This window comes from Acomys russatus, chromosome X (assembly GCF_903995435.1).
Source record: "Acomys russatus chromosome X, mAcoRus1.1, whole genome shotgun sequence".
NCBI classification, from domain to species: Eukaryota; Metazoa; Chordata; class Mammalia; order Rodentia; family Muridae; genus Acomys; species Acomys russatus.
The window spans coordinates 51,831,017-51,853,289 of record NC_067169.1 but is presented as its reverse complement, the minus strand read 5'-3'; the positions used below and the strand labels follow the sequence as shown (position 1 = coordinate 51,853,289).

The 22,273-nt window shown below is 37.3% G+C and overlaps 1 protein-coding gene across 1 annotated transcript in view; it reads left to right on the top strand.

Moving 5' to 3' along the window:
* Tex11 (testis expressed 11) overlaps window positions 1-22,273 on the top strand; it is a 223,002-nt gene that overhangs the window by 9,958 nt on the left and 190,771 nt on the right. Inside the window, exons 4-7 of the mRNA XM_051141799.1 lie at window positions 1,206-1,285; window positions 3,304-3,384; window positions 3,468-3,587; window positions 15,952-16,032. Coding sequence (XP_050997756.1) covers window positions 1,206-1,285; window positions 3,304-3,384; window positions 3,468-3,587; window positions 15,952-16,032 — 362 coding nt within the window. The remainder of the gene's footprint in view (window positions 1-1,205; window positions 1,286-3,303; window positions 3,385-3,467; window positions 3,588-15,951; window positions 16,033-22,273) is intronic.

Here is a 22,273-nt window from a genome sequence, read left to right as displayed (position 1 = left end):
GGAGGAATGGGAGGATGCAAGGGATGGGATATTGAGATGTAATATGAATAAATTAATCAAATATTAAGAAATTCATGTCTTACAATAAACTGAGTATAGATATGAACACGTTTCAATTATGCAGACCTTCCTTTTTTCTGTGACAGTCAACTGTATAATAAAGGCACCTAATTTTATGTATTATACTTCAAGAACATTTCTGCCATCTAAGAAAATATATATTTAGAAAGTTTCAGATTTTAGAAGACAATGCAAAACTACACTGATAGCTAGAAATTTGTCAGATGATGAGTGAACTATAGGTTGTAACTCTACTGAGAATAATTTGGCCAACATCATTCATGAGCATTATATGGAATCAGACATCCTCAGTGAGGATTTAAGATTTAACTCCTAGAGATATTAAAATGTTAGAATTACAATTATTATAATATAAAATTATATATTTGACTGGAATTAGTAAGCAAGCAATTCATTTGATAAACTTCAAGTTACTTATTTTTAAAAATTGAATATTTGCTTTTGAAATCCTTCTTTTGGGCCTAGGATTATAGCTTTGTGCTAGAATACTTACTACGTGAGTGTTTGAACCTTAGCACAGGAAAAAGTAAAATAGAAGATTAAAAAAATGTTGGATGTAACACAAAATGGACACCATGTGTTTTTGTGTGCTTTTTGTTTTGGTATATTTTCTTAATGAGTTTTTTGTTTGTTTTGATTTTCCCTTCCTTTTTTTATTTTGAGAGACAGCATGAAGGTGGGTGGGTAGGGAGGAGAGAAGGATTTGGGAGGAGTTGGGGGAGCAGAAAGAATATAATCAACATATATTGTATGAAAAAATTTTAAAGAAAAATCACTTCTGGATCTGGTGGTTCATGTCTATAATTCCATCACTGAGGAGTTGAAGGCTTAGAGGTTCAGGACTTCAAAGCTAGCCTCAGCTACATAGTGAATTTGAGGCAAGCCTGGCCTACATGACACCCTGCCTCAAACAACAAGAACCCAGACTAAACAAAGCCCATAGCAAAACTCTGCGAAAACAACCCCCTCAACTTTTTAAAAATAATAAAGCTGTCTTTACCTTAATCATTGGTGTATGTATGTATGTGTGTGTGTATATCTATATATCTATCTATATATATATATATATATATATCTCGAAGGAGTGCTTTATGTTTAATGGATATCTAATTACTATTTTGCAGTGTGTTATATTGCTTGCAAGCTGGTATGTATGCATGGAATCTCAGCTCCTTCAGAAGAAGCTATTCAAAGGCAGATTTGGGTAAGCCCTGATTAATTGAAGAAATGAAATAAAATTAAATGACAGAGTAACTACTTCTATGAAATTAGTTGAAGTTAGTTTAAAACTGGAAGTACCCTTTAATGTTATCCAGAAAGGAAAGAAAATGCAGGAAGGAAACCAGGTCTAGTGGCACGTGCCTGTACTCTTAGCATCTGGGGGGCTGGAGCAGGAGGATTGATAAAAGGTAGTGGCCATTTCAAACTATACAGTGTATACTAACCTGACCAAGGAGGGCTACATATCTAGATCCTGTCCCAATATTTCCCCCTCAAAATGGAAGTGATTAGAGACACAGACAGACAGACAGACAGACACACACACACACACAAACACATCTCAGAAGACATCCTAGTCCTGAGTGGGTTTTATCTCATTTATTTGTCTATTTTTAGAGATTCTTTATAATTTATGGTTCACTGAAAATATTTCTTAATTTCTAGGACTTATTGTATAAGGAAATACATTTTTTTGAGACAGGGTTTCTCTGTGTAATAGCCCTTGCTGTCCTGGACTCACTCTGTAGACCAGGCTGGCTGTGAACTCACAAAAGATCCTCTGCTTCTGCCAGGATTAAAGGTGTGTGCTACCATGCCTAGCATTTTTTTTCATTATCCTTTCTGGGGAATCTATATGCCAGAAGAGGTGGCTGTACCATGCATGCTCATTCTTCCATCTCAATTTTGTCCTTATTTGCTTCCACAGCAGTTTTGCATATTAAATATCACCTATTGCTTATATATATAGTTTCAGGGTGCCTGACAGGTAAAGTATATTTAATAGTGATTCAGTCATTGAATTATTCAAAACTATACTAAAGAGGGAATTGAAAATTTGAACTTAGGTGTGCTGACCCATATAGCCCAATGTTTATCATATAACTCTCTTCAATTATGTGAAGCATTAAACTTTCAGAACTTATCTCTTTCTATATAAGTTATAACTATTAAAAATATTGAGATGATAATAATAATTGGAAATTTTGAGAACTTCATACATGACTAATATATTAAAAATATTTTCTTAGAAGATGTGTTTTCAAGTCATTGTTCTATTTTAAAATTTGTTACTGTGGTGAAACAGCCAGACAAAAATCAATGTATAGGAAAAAGGATTTATTTGGCTTATAATTCCAGGTTACAGTCCATTGTTAAAGGGGAAGCAAGGCAGGAATTCAAGCAATCACATTATGTCTACAGTCACGATTAAAGAAAGAATATACACATCCTCCCTTGCTTGCTCTTATCTAGCATTCTCTTGCTTTATCTAGTACAAGATCTCCTGCCTAGGGAATGGCAGCACCCAAAGCTACATCAGTTAACAAACAAGAGAATTTCTTAATATATTTTTCAGGCCAATTTGATTTTGATAATTTCTCATTCAGACTCTTCCGAGGTGATTCTAGGTTGTGGCAAGTTGACATTTAAAACCAATCAACACAAACATTAACTTTCTGTTATCATTGCTCTTTTCAACTTAAGTTGAAATTCCAAGCAGAGTATAGAACTCTAGGAAGTGCTGATTGCTGTACCCGCTCCCCCCCCCCCCCCCCCCCCGTGTATTAGGTCTCAATATACAGGATAAATTATTTTCTCCCGTATCTTTTAACCAATTTTGGAGATGTATAAAGTTTTTTTCTTTTAACATGGCTACTGCTTAACAAAGATTGTATTGTTTGATGTTTTCCCATCACTGTATTTTCTTTTTTTAGTTTAAATTTTAATTTGTTATAATTTATTCTGATTACATCCCGATTGTTATCCCCTCAATTGTATCTTTCTGTTACCCTCTCTTTCCCTCTTTCACCCTACTCCCCTCCACTAGACCTATGACAGAAGGGGACCTTTCCCCCACCATATGATCACACCCTATCAAGGCTTATCCGGATAGTCTGCTTACCCTTCCTCTGTGTGCCTGCCCGGCCTCCCCACCAAGGGGAAGAAAAGGAAGCGATCAAATCGGGGGCACCATCAAATTATTTCGTAACTTCTGCTTTTCAGATGAATATGAAAACAGGAAAAGAATGGTTAGATACTGGAAATGCTCTGATGGCTGATGAATTTTTTCAAGCTGCCATGGCTGTAAGTTACCATTGGTTTTTAGCAATGACAGTTACTAGTAACATCTGTGGTAGGCCTCATGCTTGTGCTGCTTCACTTTTCAGAATCTGGAGAGATTGTACATCAAACTAATGCAGAGCTGCTACACCGAGCCTAGCTTGACCATGTGCAAGATCACTGTGGAGAAAGGCATCTTCCTTGTGCTTTCTTACCAAGCTGAGTCAGTAGGTATCGTAAATACGGTGGTCTTACAACTGAGTATTTTGTAAATGTAAAAGTCATAAGGTATATCCTTGGCTTTCTATAGTATATTATATTATGATAGTTGATACTACTAGTCCTGCCTGTAATCCGTGTAGTGTGAATGAGGGTGAAATGAAAGACAATAGCTAAGCATAGTTTTCAACCACTTCATTTAACATCTGCTACTTATGGCAATAATTTTTTTTTAAAAAATAATGATAGTCATGTTTTAAACTATTATTTCATGTGTATGGATGTATGGTATGTATGGTGCATACATGTGAGTGTGTGGAGAGGGTGTGCCTTTGTGTGCACAAGTGGAGGCCAGAGTAAGACATCAAGTGTCTTCCTCTATCATTACCTGCTGTAGTCCCTTGACATGCCTCTCTTGCTGGACTGGAAACTTGTTGTTTGGGCTAAGCTGGTTGACGTAGTGTGTGCCGGGGATTGGAACTTAGATCTCATGCTTGGAGATGCTCTGATGGCTGATACCTACTGAGCCGTTTCCCCAGCCCTGAGAGTCTCTTCCATTCACAATGAGCTTTAACCAGTTGGCCTCAAAGGTGCCTTCTCATTTGTAATTGTTTTGTGGTGTTCACTGATATTTTTAAAAGCCTGCTGACATTATGTAGATATTAAAACATCAAAGTTGTACTCTATCATTTCTTGCCCATTTTTAGTTGGCACAATGTAAACTGATGAATTTGCCTCTGGTAATTCTAGAAGTGAAAGAGGGCTTCCAATATAATCTTATTATTTTAACATCTTTATTAACCTATAATTTCCACACCATAAAATGCACCTATTTACAGTGGATCAGCGATTTGATTGTATAGTGCTCATCACAGTCTGAATTTAGTACATTTTTTACTCCATGAGAAACCATCCTACCTATTAGCAGTCAAGCTCCATTTTCCCTGATCCTAGTCTTTATAACCCTGAGTCAACTTTCTGTCTCTGTAAATTGGCCTATTATGGACATTTCATGCAAGTAGTGATGTACAGCAAGTGGTCTTTGTAATTAACGTTTTTCTTTAGCATAATTATTTTAAGGTTCAACTATGTTGCATTATGTGTCACGCTGCAGATAGGCTCTCTTAACTTATCCATTCATCCAGTGATAGACATCTGAGTCATTTCCAATATTTGCTTGTTATTCAGGTCATGTCTGAAGTTTTATGTCTACATCTTTTTCTTTGGTATACATCTTGAAGTGAAAGTGCTGGACAGCATGGATAGTAAATATAACTATTTTAGAATCAGAAAGTTTTTTGAGAAACTGCCAGATTATCTTTCACAGTGTTTATGCCACTTTGCATTTCCACCAGTAGTGTGTGGAAGTTCCATTTTATCCCTATCTAAAAGTTTGATAGTTTCAAGTAATTCTATTTAAGCCCATGATTCATTTTTAGTTTTTTTTTCTAGATATTAAGTGAGTAAGTACCTAACTCCATTGTTTTTTATGAACATGGCTATCCAACTATCTCAAATGCTACTTGTTGAGAAACTCTGTTCCCTTGTTAAGCAATTTTGGTACCTCTGTAAAAAATGAATTGATCACAATTGTAAGGGCTTATTTTTGGTCTGTATTCTACTATGTTGTTTGGATATATCTGTCTTTGTGCTGGCACTAGACTGTCCCAATTACTGTAATTCTACAGTAAATTTTGAAATGAGAAACAATGAGTTACCCAATTTTATTTTGTTTCAATATTGTTTTGCATATTCTGAGACCCTTGCATTTCCATATGAACTTTAGGATTAACTTGTCACTTTGTACAAAGAAGTCAGTTAAAATTACGATAAGGAGGGAGGAATGGGAAGATACAAGGGATGGGATAATAATTGAGATGTAATATGAATAAATTAATAAAATATGTTAAAAAATTACGATAGGAATGGAGTTGAATCTGTAGACCATGTTGAGAAGTATTGCTATCTTCATAATACAAAGTGTTCTGTATATTAAAAACTTTGTATATTTTCTTCTTTTTTTTAAGGCATCTTCTCACTATGTATGCAGCCCTGTTTGTCCTGAAACTCAATATGTAGACCATTCTAGCTTTGAACTCACAGAGGTCTGCCTCTGCCTCTTGATTGCTGGGAATAAAGCTGTGTGTACCAGCATGATTCTCCTTTTTCTTATATTTTTTATTAAAAATTTTAATTGACACAAAATTAATAGAACATATTTTTATATACATATATTATGCATTGTTCAAACCAGGATAGCTTTTATTTTATAATGATGAAATTGAAGTTAATAGAGGAAACCTGATTTTTTTTTAAAAGATTTGTTTATTTATTGTTATGTATAGAGTGTACACCTGCAGGTCAGAAGAAGGCATCAGATCACATTATAGATGGCTGTGAGCCACCATGTGGTTGCTGGGAATTGAACTCAGTACCTCTGGAGGAGCAGTTAGTGCTCCTAACTGCTGAGTCATCTCTCCAGCCTGAGGAAACCTGATTTACCTGAAGGTTTAAGATCTGAATCAAACATTTTTTTGAACCTTTTATTTTTTGTGAGTTTCATCCATGAGTCATTCAGGTCCTTTCCATTCCTCCTTCTCCCCTGTCTAACTCTTCCCATGTCCCCTCCCCTGAAACTATTGACCTTCTTTTTAATTTTTGTTCTCTCTCTCTCCTCTCTCTTTCTCTCTTCCTTCCCTCCCGCCTTCCCCCCTTTTCTCCTGAGTCCATTTAGTGGTGTTCATATGTATGTGTTTAGAGGGCTGACCACTTGGGATTGGATAACATGTCAGGGAGTTCATCCCTGGAGAGGACTGGTTCTCCCTCTGTCAGTAGCCATCACTTGTCTCTAGCTTTTCCCCATTTGTTCTGTCATGTCAGCTGGTAGTATCATTATGCAAGTCCTATTTAGGTTACCATGTTGTTGAGTTTTCATGGATGTACCTTCCCTGTTATTCATATACACAGACACACACAGACACACACAGACACAGACAGACAGACAGACACACACACACACACACACACACACACACACACACACACACACACACACACACACATCCCAGAAGACATCCTAGTCCACTGACTCTTAACGTTCTCTCTGCTTCCTCTTCTGAGATGTTCCCTTAGCCTTAGGCATAGGGGCTGCATTGCAGATGTGTTGATTAGGGTTGGGCACTCCATCGTCTACTGTTTTATGTATTTCTGTAATAATTTCCATCTGCTTCAGAAAGAAGCTTGTTTGATGAAGAGTGAGAACTATACTAACCTGTTGGTATAAAGATCACTATTTAGAATGCTGTTAGGAATTATATTGGTTTGGGAAAGTGGCAATAGTAAGTTTTCCTCCATGGTCCATGGTTTTACCTGACATAGCTAGGTTTACAGTGCCAGCTATGAATTCCTTCCAACTGAGGAGGCCTTAAGTCCAGTTTAGATGGCATTTAGTTACCCCCAAGATATGAATCTCACTAGATTTTCTGTCTAATGCTTCCTACACTGCAAATGAGATTGGTCATGTACATAAATGTTTACTTCATAATTTTTCCTTGCCTTTTATTATTAATGTCCTTTGTTCACTACTTTAAGGTGATTAATAAAATACTGATATAAAGTCTAGCAGACCTCAGACTTAGATATTATTTTTGAGGTAGGTTGTGTAGGCAGGGCTAGCCTTGAATCTTCCTGTATTAGTGTCCTGGGTGGTGAGAGTAAATCTCAGTTTTACACCTTAACTATTACAATTTGTTCTATGCCTTTGAGTTGTCACTTGATATTTCTTAGCCTATAAAAGCCAATATTTCAATAGTTCAAGACTGTGTACAAGACTGCCAATTGCCTATGTACTAGTCTGAGAGAGAGGTACATTTGGGAAAAAGATCCCGTATCCAGCATAACAGTTTACATTGACTGTCAACCCGACAGGATCTAGGGTCACCTAGGAGACAAGGCTCAGCACATGCCTGTGAGGGCTTCATCTGATCAGGTTAGAGCACTGGGCATGTCTCTGAGGGGTTGTGAGGTTAACTGTGCTAAGAAGACCCACTGAGAGTATGGCCAGTGCCAGTTCATGAGCTGAAGTCTAGTTCTGAATAAAAAACTGAAAGTTAGCTGAGTACTAGCATTGCTTGCACCCTTCTTTTTGATTGTGGACACAATATGACAGAAGCCGTACACTCCTACTACCATGCCTTTCCTTGCCATAATGGACTGTCCCTTGAACTATAACCCAAAAGAAGCCTTTCTTTTCTTAAGTTGCTTTTGTCAGTATTAGATCTCAGCAATGAGAAAGGTGTCTTAATACAAGCCAGGAGGGCTGGTTCTTGCCCAGAGTCACAGTTATTCAGGAGGCTGGGTCCTTAGATAATTTGAGACCAGGAGTTGGAGACTAGCCTATTTTAATAATATCTAAGTGGGCATTTTGTATTAGTTAGCTAAATTTTGTGTATTTTGATTTTTTTCTAGGCATTGCACTTTAAAAGTAATTGGATTAGTGTAGAGAATATACCATGTGAAAAATATTTGGAGAATATAATGATGTTGGTGCTGAAAAACTGAGACAGTAGGAATGACAGCCCTTCTCTGAGTGTTTAATGACTAACGACTAAATTATCAAAGAACAATCAACTCCACAGAATAGAAACAGGAGGAAAAAATTCAGACCAATGTAAAGAGTAACCATTTACTAGATAGCGATACTATAAATCTGACAGCTTTGTTGAAAGATAGTTAATTCTGTTGTCACTAGAAGCCTGTAAGCAAAGGTGTGAACAAAACATAATATGTATTCTAGAAAGGGTTCTGTCATTAGATAGGAAGTTAGATCTCTGTGGCTCACAGCTTTCTTAATGCTAAGATTCTATGCTTCTAGAAAGTCTTGTAGCATTTCTTCAGTATTCTAGATGTTCATTTCAAAATGGCATCTTTAGCTAGCTGAAAAATGTAGTAGTAACTGTGATCAATAATGAAAATTATATAATTATTAATTATGACCGGTGATAACATCTTAAAATAATTATAGCACTGGGAAGTAAACCTAGGGTCTTGGGGATGGTAGATAGTCATTAGCTCTACAACAAGTTAATCCCCAACCCTCCTTTTCTTGGAATTTTTTGAGGCAAGAGCTCACTATTGTAGCCTTGGCTGGTCTGAAACTCATTCTATAGACCAGGCTGACCTGGAACTCACAGACTTCCACTCTGTTTCCTGAGTACTGGGATTAAATATGTGTACCACACTCCGTTTCCAAATCTCTTTTTAAAATAATTTTTAATTTTGACATATGGTTGAATCTTAGAGATGCTTTAAATTGTCTTTTTGTTTGTTGTGTTTTTAAGGTAGGGTCTCTCTATCTAACTCTGGCTGTCCTGGAACTCAGTATGTAGACCAGGCTGGCTTTGAACTCAGAGATGCGCCTGTTGTCAAGTGCTGGTATTAGGGGTATGTGCCACTGCACCTGACCATTCATTGGACTTTTGAGTATTGTTGGGTCTTTTCGAAATTGTGGGGATATTAGAAGTTTAGGATTATAAGATGGACTTTTGAGGATCTTTGAGGGCTAGGAATGGAGTGTTAGGGTTTTAAAGTGGTGTGTTTGGTTGTCTGATTGACAAGGGGTGAACTTTTTAGCAGTTAAGCTCTATTGTTGACTTGTGACCTGCTATTTCATGCTCTGTGCCATAGTTGAGAGCTACTCTCCCCACTATGCCTTCTTTGCTGTGATGGGCTTCTTCAAACTGGGATACAACATAAGCCCTTCTGAGGAGATAGAAGATAGAGTTCCCCTTAAGGCTTGTTCCTTGCAGTTTATTTATTGGCAGGACAGCACCGACTTGCTTTTTCTCTGAAGTCCCAACAAGATAGTCCGGAAAGGGCCATTTGCAAGCTGAGCCCTACCTTATCATTCCTGCCACGATGTATGCTTCCATGACCATTGCCAGGCTGAATTATTGCCAATATATTTTCCCATCCAGGCTTGCCAATGTGGAAAGTATAGGCACAGCTTTTAAACTGGTCCCACTGACTAAACCAGAGGACTGCTTGGTTGGATGCCCCTCATACCAGAATCTCTGCTTGTCAGAATGTGGGTATAGAAAGTACCCACATTGTTTGCATTTATATTAAGTATATTAAGTACTCTCAGTGTAGAAAACAGCTAGAGCAAAGCACCTTTTAGGTGACCTATACTTCTTAACTGAGTAGATCTGAGCACCACCTACCCCAAGTCTTCATCTAAGTTACAGCCTGTTTTCTGGGCCCATGTTGATTCTCCAGGTGGTTACTTGCTTGCCCAGTGGAGAGCAGGGTGTATTTGGGGGTAGGGGATAAGGAAATATAGGGCGTTCTGCTTTTCTGACAGAGATTCGACTATGAGACTTCTCCTAGATGATTCCCCTATGCAGCACCCGTGAGCTTTTAGAAAGCACAGAGAGCCCCTTGTCATGCTGTTTGCTGCCTGCTGCCTGGTTACAGATACTTATCTTGAGCTGTAATTTTGCAGGTTGCCAGATTGTGTGCCTGTGGAACTCATTAACACTTATCCTTTTCTTTTTTACTAAAACCCCACTTCCTTACTACATTGTCAAGTGCTTTGTGGTTTTGTTTCAGATATAAAATTTAATTTTCTGGCTACCTTCTAGTTTATAATTATTGCTATTTCTGTACTGTCCATGTCCCTCACCTCTCCTACAGCCACACACACTTTACCCCCACTCATCTAGAGCTTTGCTTCAAATCTGTGGAGACACAAATTATCTTTAACTCACTATCTTCCCAATTGATTAAAAAATATGATGATGATGATGATGATGATGATGATGACGACGACGACGATGATGATGTGTGCGTGCGCGCGCACGCGTGCCTGTGAGCGCACGCGTGCCTGCGAGGTCAGAGAACAACTTTTGGGAATCAGTTTTCTTCTTCCACCATGGGTTCTGGGATTAGACTCATTCAGGTCTTTAGTAATTTGTTTTCCCACTGAGCCATCACACTCTTCTTCCTTTGGTTGTTTCGTATGTATTATGTCACTATATTAACATTTGCATATATGTATACCATAGCAAATGTTTTAAAAATTACCATTTATATTGTTAATGAAAGCACATATTGGTTAAAGATTATACAAAATGTAAGTAGACCTAGGGATCTTAATGTAAGCTAAGGATGAAATGTTTAATAAAGTTTAATTTTGGTATTATATAAAAGAAGAATATCCACAAATATCTGAAAAGACTATTTTCAAACTGCATCCATGTATTAAACTAAAATTTCTTTATATACTCAAGCATAAGCATAACATAGAAGAATCCAGGCATTGTATAATGCCAGATGTGAAATAGATCTGCAAAGATATAAAATGATACTCTTCACTACTGTTTTGTTTGGGGATAATTTAGCTTTTTGTTTGTTTGTTTGTTTTGTTTTGTTTGAGACAGGGTCTCTCTGGGTAGCCTTGGCTGTCCTGGACTCACTTTGTAGATCAGGCTGGCCTCAAACTCAGAGATCTGCCTACCTCTGCTTCCCAAGTGCTGGGATTAAAGGCGTGTGCCACCATGCCCGGCTTTAGCTTGTTTTTAATAAAGTGTTAATATATAAATTTTTTGAGACAAAAAAATTGTAGTCCATGCTTGCTTTTAATTCACTTGTAGTCTAGGCTGGCTAAAACCCATGCCAATCCTGCAGCCTCAGTTTAGAAGTGCAGTGCTAAGATTAAAAGTGTACAACACTCGTTTCAGATAATTTGCTTTTTTTTTCAAGACAGGGTTTCTCTGTGTAGCCTTGGCTGTCCTAGAGTAACTTTGTAGACCAGGCTGGCCTTAAACTCACAGCGATCTGCCTCCCTCTGCCTCTCGAGTGCTGGGATTAAAGGCGTACGCCACCACGCCTGGCTAATTTGCTATTTCCATCCATCTATCTATCTATCTAACCTTCTATCTATCTATCTACCTACCTACCTACCTATTTATTTGAGACAAGATCACTCTATGTAGCCTCATCTATTCTGGAACTTGCTATGTAGACCAGGCTTGCCTAGAAATCACAGAGATTCACCTGCTTCTGCCTTCTGAGTCTGATATTAAAAGTGTGTGCCACCACACAAGCTTTTTGGTTATTTTAAAGATAAATAACATTTTTTTGTTTAATTCATACTATTGATAAGTATTAATTGATATAAAGAAAATATTTTCAAGTTCTTGAAAATTAAAAAATATATTTTGTGAGTGTGTGTGTGGTTGTCTATACCACATGTGAGTGAGGGTGCTCATGGAGGTCAGAAGAGGGCATTGAATTCCCTGGTGCTGGAGCTACAAGTGATTGTAAGCTGCCTGATGTGGGTACTAGGAACCAAATTCAGATTCTTTGGAAGAGAATCTCAAATGCCTTTTACCTGCTCAACAATCTCATCAGCCCAAGTCTGTAATGGAAGTTTTGGTTTCTTTAAAAACTCAGTTATGTAAACAGGTTTTTGTTTTAATCCCAAGTGTGGGATATGGAGCTACTTTCATTTTATTTTCACAGCCGATAACAGCCTTGTGCAGCTCAGAGTGGGGTGTAATGTTTGCCAGCTGGAGATAATTTAATTCTGAGGACTCAGGGAAGGTATAAATATCACAGCCCAAGGAGAGGAAGAGGAAGCTCTGAGAGAGAGGGGGCAGGAGGGAGAGAGGAATGCTTTGAGGAGATGGTTAGAGGAGGAAGAAGGTTGTTGGTTCACTGGACTGCTGGGTATCCTGATGACTGAGATTGGTATTGCCCCAAAGACCGCGCTGACCCTAACCAGCCAGGAAAGTCTAAAGAGGTCCATGTTCCCTTTCCCCAGTAACCTTCTTTCTCTCCTACCTAGTGTTGGGAGGTTGGTGGAAGGGAGTTAGAGGTATAGGAATGCAAAATAGTTTAAAAAGTAGTATGCAACACAAATCTTTGATAATTTTTCAGTTAAAGTGTCCCTGAGACCAAAAGGATTGTTTGTTTATAGAATTGGTCTATAGATGTGATTTTTCAAAGCAGTTTGTGGCTCCTGGAACAAAAGAGTCTATATTATTTGGAAACTTTTTAGTACCACCCAGGCCCAAGGAATCACGTATTTTGCAAGAAGGGCCCAACAATCTTGATTTTGACATGGCTTTTAAATTATTTTATTTGATGTTAAAATTTGAGAACAATTAGTGCAATGCAGTATGTCAGAGTATTTGACAATGAGAAAAAAGAGAGGCAGTAGACATAAGAACAAAGGAAGAATGCTAGGTAGAACCAAAAAGAGGAGATAAGAAATTTGGGTTGTAGAGTACCATGGTCAATGGAAAGTTATTTTATTTCCAAATAGAATGTATATGAAACTCTTATAGGTAAACTATCAAAAGTCAGAAACAAATGGAGGAGGTGGGTAAAAAAGATGGAGATATAGATTAGAAGGAAATAAAAATTAATCTAGGGGAGCAACAAGATGGTTTAGTTGTTCCCTGACCTCTGTACAAGCACTGCGGCATATGTGCACTAACATAGGCCCCAACACACACACACACACACACACACACACACACACACATGATAACATTGAACTTAAAAAAGAAAATCAGTGTATCAGGTGCATATGTAGAGTTCATTAATAGCTAATTGGTGCCTGTATGTGAATTATTGCTCTGTGCTCTGGTGATAAAAATATTAGTAAGTTTAAATATGTAGCACCTGTTTTACAGAAACGTAAGTTTTGTGGAGAATACAAAGCTACAGGACAGATGCGTTACAAAGGGAATATGAATGAAATTATATACTACAACAAAAGATGAGTAGTTAACAATATTGCAATAATTAAAACTGTGGGGAGATATGAGCATATACAGGGGGAGGAGGTCCCTCTCAGTCACAGTCATAGGGGAGGGGAATAAGGGGAAAATGGGAGGGAGGGAAGAATGGGAGGATACAAGGGATGGAATAACCATTGAGATGTAACAAGAATAAATTAATAAAAAATTAAAAAAAAAACTGTGGGGAGAGTGGCTGAATAGCTGCTCAGTGGTAGAACACTTGCCCAGCATTCATGGTGTCCTGGAATTGAAGAAAAACTTTATAATTTTTTTTAGAAGGAAAGGAACATAAAATATACTTTTTAAATTGTAGACAATTACATGTTGGAAAAGGATAAATTTTTAAGGTAAGAAGTGAATCTTGTGGAGGGTAATAGTAGGTAGGAAGATATGTCATGTTATGGCAGACCTGAAATTGCAAAATGTTTGACCTTTGTAGGAAATGTACTAAGTATATAAAAAAAGAAAGAATTTTATTTTAACTGACAGTCTAGTATATGTTGGGTGTAGTACTGATAGCTACAATATTGTTGTTTGCTGATCTGCAGAGAGGGTCTACTTAGCAGCAAAAAGTTATTCTGGATCCATTTGAGGTAATTTACTGTAGTTAGATTAATTGCATTGTCATTATCACTTAATTGTCTATTGTGTAATGGTCATTGTAGCATTTAATCCTTATGTAACAATAGTTATAATCATCGTTGAGCAACAGTTCAAATTCAGCCTTAGAGCTCTTCTAAATCTATGATTCTTGATCCATTAGAATAATATATAACACTTTATTGATTTGTCAGAATATGATTTCAAAAGGTTTCGTTTCATTATTACCACTAAATACTGCATAGGAAAAAGTAACTTTTCTCTGAATTCTTGATGGTAATTTTAACTGCCAAAAATACTCCTCTCTCCTGCTCCCTTTCTCACCTCTCCCTCTCCCTCCCCCTTCTCTGTCTTTCTGTTAGTTAGTTACACCTAGGCCATACTACCACTAAGCTATACTCTCAGCTTCAGTGTTCATTCACATTATTGTATCTTGTGTTATAGTTAGATGCTTTTTCATCAGTGATCTCATTTGATAGTCATAAGATCAATTCTATATGGTAGACTTTACTGTCCCTATTTTGTAGTTAGGAAAATTGAGACCTAAAGAGGTTTTGTTTTGCTTTGTTTTAAGTTCACTGAACAAGGAAATGAAATAGCTGGAGACCCAAAGCTCATACATAATCTTTCCACCACATCATTGTAGATCTAATGAATTGAACTCTAAGTGCAAAACTTGCTTATGTGACTTTCTGACACCCACCAGAATGGCTATAGCTTGGTAGTGCACGCTCTCTTATCTTTCTGCTTCTGTAAATATCTTTGTCTCTGTTTTATTTGGGAGTAGTGATGCTAGGAATGGAACACAGGCCGTTCATGTCCTTGGAAGGTATTCTACCATTGCGTTACATCCCCAGCCCTCCCTCTTATTTAAGACTTGCTTTTACTTGAATTCTCTATCTTGTGAGTTTGAAGGTTATTGGATTTTTGTCCCAAGAAAAATAATTCTCTATAATTTAACAAAGTATATTTTATGTTCCTTTCCTTCTAAAAGAATTCACAATCTTTTTCAATCCCAGAGTACCATGCATGTTGGGCAAGTGTTGTACCACTGAGCTATACAGCCAGTCTCCCCACAGTTTTGTCACAACAGTTAACTATACATCTTTTGATTCACTGTGCAGCTATATTCATATTTCTATTAAAACCATAACATGTATTTTTATAGCTGTCATTTCTGTAGAATATAATTTGAGTAATGATAAACATTTTGTAGTTTATTTGAGCATTAGTCTCATTGTTTTATGTTATAAGAATAGAAAGCAACATCCAATTATTAAGTATTTCTCTTTAATTATAAGATTTCTTTGGCAAGTATTCACTGAATAGTTACAGTATAAATGGGAATGTTATTTTTAATCTCTGTGAGACTTGATTTATTGATGTTCTTGCCTTAATTTGTATTTATTTTAAAACATTTTACTATTAAAAACCTTAGCCAGAGGAGTATCTATTCAGAAAGATGTCAAGGTTTTTATTTGTCAGGTTGAGGAATGAGAAAACTAGAGCAAAATGGGTATTTTATACCTTTTTGGTGTTGGAGATGGAATCTAAATATTTGCCTGTGCTCCAGTACTGAGTTAACCCCCCCCCCCCAGAATCAAAGCACAAGAATATTTGACTTTATATAAAGAGAAGAAAACAGCAAATGTAGAGGTTTTTCTCCATTAGAAAGTAATTTATAACATTATTGAAAAAAGCTCAATTCGGTGACTCACAGGTATAATCCCAGCATTTGGGGAGGCTCATGCTGGAGGATCACTATGAATTGGACACCAGTCTGGGATACATAGTGAGTTCCATACAAGTCTTAGTATATTTCCCTACCCGCCTCTCTCTCTCTTACACACACACACACACACACACACACACAGACACACGAATGAATAGATAAAATTAATCAGAATGTGAGACAATTATCTTGTCATTTCAGTTTAACCAAGTTTTGACATCTCTTTCTTAGGCTGTTGCTCAAGGGGATTTCAAGAAAGCATCTACGTGCGTATTACGTTGTAAAGATATGCTGATGAAGCTCCCTGAAATGGTGAGTGAAATTGCTGTACCTTTTCTCCAAGAGTTTGAAAATATGCTATATAAAGTGTTGAAGAGTTATCACTGTTATGTGGAACCTTTTGGAGATTCTATTTGAGATCAGTTCTATTTTTTAAGATGACCTTTAAAATAATTTACTTCCATTGTTCTTTATCAGAAAGAACATTGCTAAGATGAAGCCTGTTCTTACATGTCTTTGCTCATCCTTTTATTGTTATATCATTTTGATAAGATTTCATCCTAAAAATCAGTTTATTTCCTTGCTGATGAGATTGAATGCAGCTAATTATATCCCTGTCCTAGAATTTTCCTATACTGGGATTTGGAGGTATGAGAGGTTTATAGGATAAAACCTGCTTTCTTCCCCAGGTCTCATCAAAACTTCTAAATATAGCCTTTTGCTTTCCTTCTTTCCCTTTCCTGACCCGCTTACTCCCACTGGCCAGCTTTTCCTCCATTGTTTATGCCTGTTTCAGGCTTTTTTCTTACAGAGGGATTAATGATAGAGATATAACTGGATATTAGGGAGAATGTGTCAAAGGTTATATAAATTATATTTATGAGATGGTGAATGTGTCAAAGGCTACATAAATTATGCTTGTGAAATTGTTAACTTCCTTTAAATATTTAAGGTAGAACTGAATTCATATATTTTTATTTAATTGCTTATAATGTGCCAGGTACTCTTGTTTTGTTTTGTTTTTGCTTGCTCTATCTTTTTATTAAGTAATTAATTTTTACATCCCTATCACAGTTTCCCTTCCCTTCTCCTCTCTAAGTCCCTCCCTTTCACCTCACCTCCTTGCTCTTTCTGCTCAGAAAAGGCTCAGAAAAAGGGAGACCTCCCATGGATATCAATCCTTCTTGGCATTCCAAGTTGCAGTAGGACTAGACACATCACATCTTCCCTTGTGCCTAGGCAAGGCAGTCCAGTTAGGGGAAAGGGATCCCAAGGCAAGCAACAGAGTAGCTCCTGCTCCTGCTGTTAGGAGTCCCACATGAAGACCAAGCTGCACTACTGTTACATGTGTGCTGGGGACCTAGGTTTGTCTCATATGTTCTTTGCTTGGTTGTTCAGTCTTCGGGGCCCTATTGGCCCAAGTTAGTTGGTTCTGTAGGTTTTCTTTTGGTGTCCCTGATTCCTCTAGCTCCTTCAATCCTTCTTCCCCTCTTCCATATAATCCAATTCCCCAAACTCTGCCTAATGTTTGGCTGTGGGTCTCTGCTCTTTTTCCATGAGGTGCTGGGTGGGGCCTCTCAGAGGACAACTCTAATGGGCTCCTGTCTGCAAGCATAGCAGAGTATCATTAATAGTGTCAGGGGTTTGTTCTCTCTAGGTCTCAAGTTGGGTCAGTCATTGGTTTGCCACTCCTTCAAACTCTCCTCTGTCTTTATCCCTACACTTCTTGTAGGCAGGACAAATTAAGGTTTTATAGATGGGTTGGTTTCCTCCTCCCTCCAGTGGAATTCCAATCTGGCTATAGGAGATGGTGACATCAGGCTACATATCCCCTGCTGCTAGGACTCTGAGCTAGGGTTAACACCAGGGATCCTCCGCCATCCCAGAGATCCCCCCTATAGATCTCCTAGTCCTTCCTCCTCCATATAATTAATCTCCACCCTTGTTCCCCTCCCCACCCCTCTCACTCAGTTTCCTCCCTCCATCAATTTCACATGCCTATTTTATTTTCCCTTCTGAGTGAGATTCAAGCATCCTCCCTTAGACCTTCCTTGTTACTTGGCATCTTTGGGTCTGTGGATTGTAGGGTGATTTTCTTGTACTATGTGTCTAATACCCACTTATAAGTAAATACATACAAATTTTTGGTGATCTTTAGGTTTAGTGAAAGACCTTGGCTCAAAATAATATGATGGAAAGCAAGTGATAATGATACTAACATCAGGCTCTGGCTGCCATATACATACCTGGACACAGCACACATACACACACATACAAATATGGGAAGGTAAGAAAGGGAAGGGAAAACGTGAAGAAGTCATTTATTTAATTAAAATAGAAGGCCTCATATCAAACACAAAAGTTGGTGGACAAAATAATTTTAATTAGCGATAATAAATTGGGCCTATCATCAATATAGTCTCAGCATTGTAAAGTAGGTATTATCAAATTTTTGTTTCTGGGCCAGTCAATATAGCAGTGGCTGGAGGTTCTTGGCGCTTTAGTAGTTCCTTTTCTGTATGACTAGTATGTTGGTGACTTGCATATCTATTTTCTTTATGGTTTTTTGTTTGTTTGTTTTGAGACAGGGTTTCTCTGTGTACCCTGGCTGCCCTGGAACTCACTCTGTAGACCAGGCTGGCCTTGAACTCAGAGATCTGCCTGCCTCTGCCTTCTGAGTGCTGGGATTAAAGGCGTACAGCACTATGCCCAGCTTAGGTTTTTCATTATTTTTAATGTTAAGTTTTCTTTTGGCCAGTTTTATTCCATAGCGATAACTTCATGTGGAATGGGTTGTTTTACTACTAGGAAAGATTGATAGTTTATATCTATATCTTTATAACTCTATACCTCTTAATAATTACTTGATTTGTTCTGTTATCTTGGTATCAGACTGGAATTCAATTTGGAGAAGTAAATATGACATATAATGCAAGAAATCATAGTAACTATACAATATAATTTTAAATTCCTTCTCAACAAAGTCATCCTTTTTCCATGTACCAAATGTTTTCATGACAGAAGTAGAGACAAGAGGCCAAATTTATAAGAAGTCAGGATTTTATAGATTTTTGTGGGAAAAACTCAAATGTTATTACTTATTTTATAGTTAGAAAGGGAAGTGAGGCTTCAATAGGAGTAATTTTGTAATATTGTCCATTTATTTCCCAATGGTGACTTACTTAATCAGGAAGCATAGGCTCTTAGTTTCCATGTTTCATCTATTTTTCTCCATAATTGAGAATCTCCATAGATCATTAACGCTAACCTGTGCACTAAGAATTGTTGGCTGTTATCCCTAACTCCCTTAGATTATATTTGTGTTAACATTGCCAATAGTCCTTGTTGAATTAAAGTGTAGACTACATTCCACTTTTGTGTTTGGGACTAGTTCTTCAGTGCTTGTACTTCTGATCTTCCTGCCTCTCCTCTCAAGTTCTGGGATTACATGCATGCACCACCACATCCAGTTTATGAAGCACAGGGGTTCAAACCCAAGGCCTTGTGCATGATAGGTAAGCTACAGTCCTCAGGCCACACCAGCCTAACCTTGTAGAATCTTTTAACATAGATGTAGCTGGAACCCTCAGTTGATATATTTTAGCATCCTATGTAAGGCTAAGAAAATCTTTCTTACTTGCTTTTTCTCTTTCGTCTTTCCCCATATGAATCAAAGTCAGGGTCCAGGGCATGGAAGCATTTATTTAAGCATATATTTTTATGAATCTTATTTCATATCATATTAGGAATGTTTCATGAAGACAGGAATTTTGTTAGTGATGTGTACTTAATTCCTATAGTAATGCCTACTATTGTTTAGTAAATCATTGTTAGTGAATATATAAATTAATAAGCCAATGAAGCAATATTGGTGGTTTTTTGATCATTGCATTAAAAAATGCTACAGATGCCTTCAAGGACTTTCTTTTTAGCCCTTTATTAATTTGTTGTTATTTTTCCCCTCTAAGAAGTTGCATTTAGTGTAAATAGATTTGTAGGAATGGTGAGAGCATAAACAAAAAGTACTGAAGAAACTGGATGAAAGCTTAGTATACATAATTGTTGATTAGAATTTTGTTTTACATTTTCCTCTGAACCAGTTTAGTTGTAGGCCTCTGTGCAGTCAGTTGGTGAGAGCATCATTATAGCTACATAATTGAGATGGCCTTGTGTGAACCTAAGGGATCTGGAGCATGTAATGAGTTAAACTGTTTTTGCTGCAGTGTCAGGAATACATTTAAATACTAATAGACACTTTTCAAACACGTATTAGCAAGATTAACAAGACTATTCTTTATTTTAGATTTTGATATACAGTAGATCTGGTGTGCTCAGTCATGCATATTGAATTCATACTTTTTGAATGTAGTGCCATTCAAAGGGAAATCTTTAAAGAAGAAAGCCAAGGCTTTACACATTATTCATGAATAAATAGCCTTAGATCTTACATTTTTATTTCAGGATCTGCTTCTTAGTTTTGCTCTCATAAAACTTATAACGAATTCTCCTTTTTATGGATAGAATTCTAGATAGGTGATTTTCAAATACTCAGGGAGCATTTAGATAAATTATTAGAATTATAACACAGCTTTACATGTCATTTTCTAATAATTTTAGAGTTGAAACTGTTATTAAACATGCTACTGATATATTTCTACTGATATATTGATTTCCCTATAACAGTATTTTTCAATGGTTTAATTTCATATACTTGTTCCTGCTTTTGTCTCAATGATAATTTATGTAAAGGAAATTTAAAGGGTCCATTAAACTATTTACAAACAGCCTTATAGCTGTATAGCTGTTTGGATATTTTTCAAAATTTAGAATTTTTGAGAATTTTACTTTGGTTTTGAGTATATTTCCTACTGTAATGCTTTTACTGGATCTGACAATTCAAAGCAGTATTTTTGTTTCTCATTTTGCTAGGCAAGTGATCAAATTTTTTGTTTGTTTTTGAGACAGGGTTTTTCTGTGTGTAGCTTTGGCTGTTCTAGAACTCACTCTGTAGACCAGGCTGACCTAGAAATCACAGATATCCATCTGCCTATGCTTCCCAAGTGCTTACCACTTCTGCTTGGCCAGGCATTTTTTCCATAAAAGATAATATTTTATAATGATATCAGAAAAAAACCCAAGAATTTGAACCAAGTCTCCTGAGTTTCTATACAGATGAAGCAGGGCCTATTAAAAAAACCAATGTCCTCTCCCTCCCTCCCCGCCTCATATACATGTTCTCTTCTTTGTTATGCTTGCCACTAAAGTAGTTTTCTAACCATGCACAAACCTGATTCATAAAGTTACAATCAATGGAATGTGCGCCCTAGTTGAATGCCACCTCTTATACTGGTTCCCAAAGTTTGAACAAGATTTTGGGACGAACACACACACACACACACACACACACACACACACACACACACACACACACACACACACACACACATCTTCTGTCTGTTCTCCAGCTGCAGAGAATTTGATGGGAAACTTCTGTGTAAGAGCATGTCCATAGAGAGCAGAGTATAACAGCCACCATGTCCCGTGTGATGTGAATGAGAACAGTGTCTACTGTTAAGACATTGAGATTTGGGTATAGTTTCATGAAAGGTATGATACAAGGTAGGATAAGAGGAAAACAATTTGAGAATTTTATACAATGTATCTTGACCATGTTTATTCCCCAACTCCTCCCAGACCTGCCTCTCAATCCCAACCTACCCATTTTTTATTATTTAATTAATTTATTCAGATTACAAGTCATTTGTTATCCAATCACTTGCATCCTCCCGTTCCTCCCTCCCTCCCTCCCGATTTCACCCTATTCACCTCCTCTAGGTCTAAGACTGAGGGGGACCTCCTCCCCCAATATATTGTCATAGGCTATCAAGTCTCATCTTGAGTGCCACCAGGCCTCCCCACCAAGGGGAGGTGGTCAAGTATGGGGCACCAGAGTTCATATCAGAGTCAGTCCCCACTTTCCACATAACTGTGGAGAATGTCCTGTCCATTGGGTAGATCAGAGTAGGGGTTTGATGTTTACTACATGTATTGTCCTTGGTTAGTGCAATAGTTTGAGCAGAGCCCCCTGGGCCCTGATCCACCCATCATGATATTCTTGAACCTACCCAGTTTTGTATCTTTAATTTTTTAAAATTTATTTTTATGTGAGCCAGTTACATAGTGAAAACCTGTCTGTACTAATCTATAGGTATACAATCATTCATTAGGAGTCAGTTTAATACTGTGTCCATTAACAACATAGTAGTAGCAGTTGTCCCTTATAAATTTTTAACCATACCCCATGAGTAACTTACAAATCCTGAGATAATAGTTTATAACATATTGTTTTGAGAGCAGAGTGCAAAGAAATCCTAGAGATAAAAGATTTTTAGGAGGGGGAAGTAGGACCTAGAACCTTAGTGATAAGACATTTGGAAATGTGGAGCCGAGAAACCTTAGATATAAGAGCTTTGGAGATCATTTGTTTCTGCAGTTGTTACAATCTGTAAGAATTTAGAAATTAGGGCCAAAAGAGATGGCTCAGTGGTTAAGA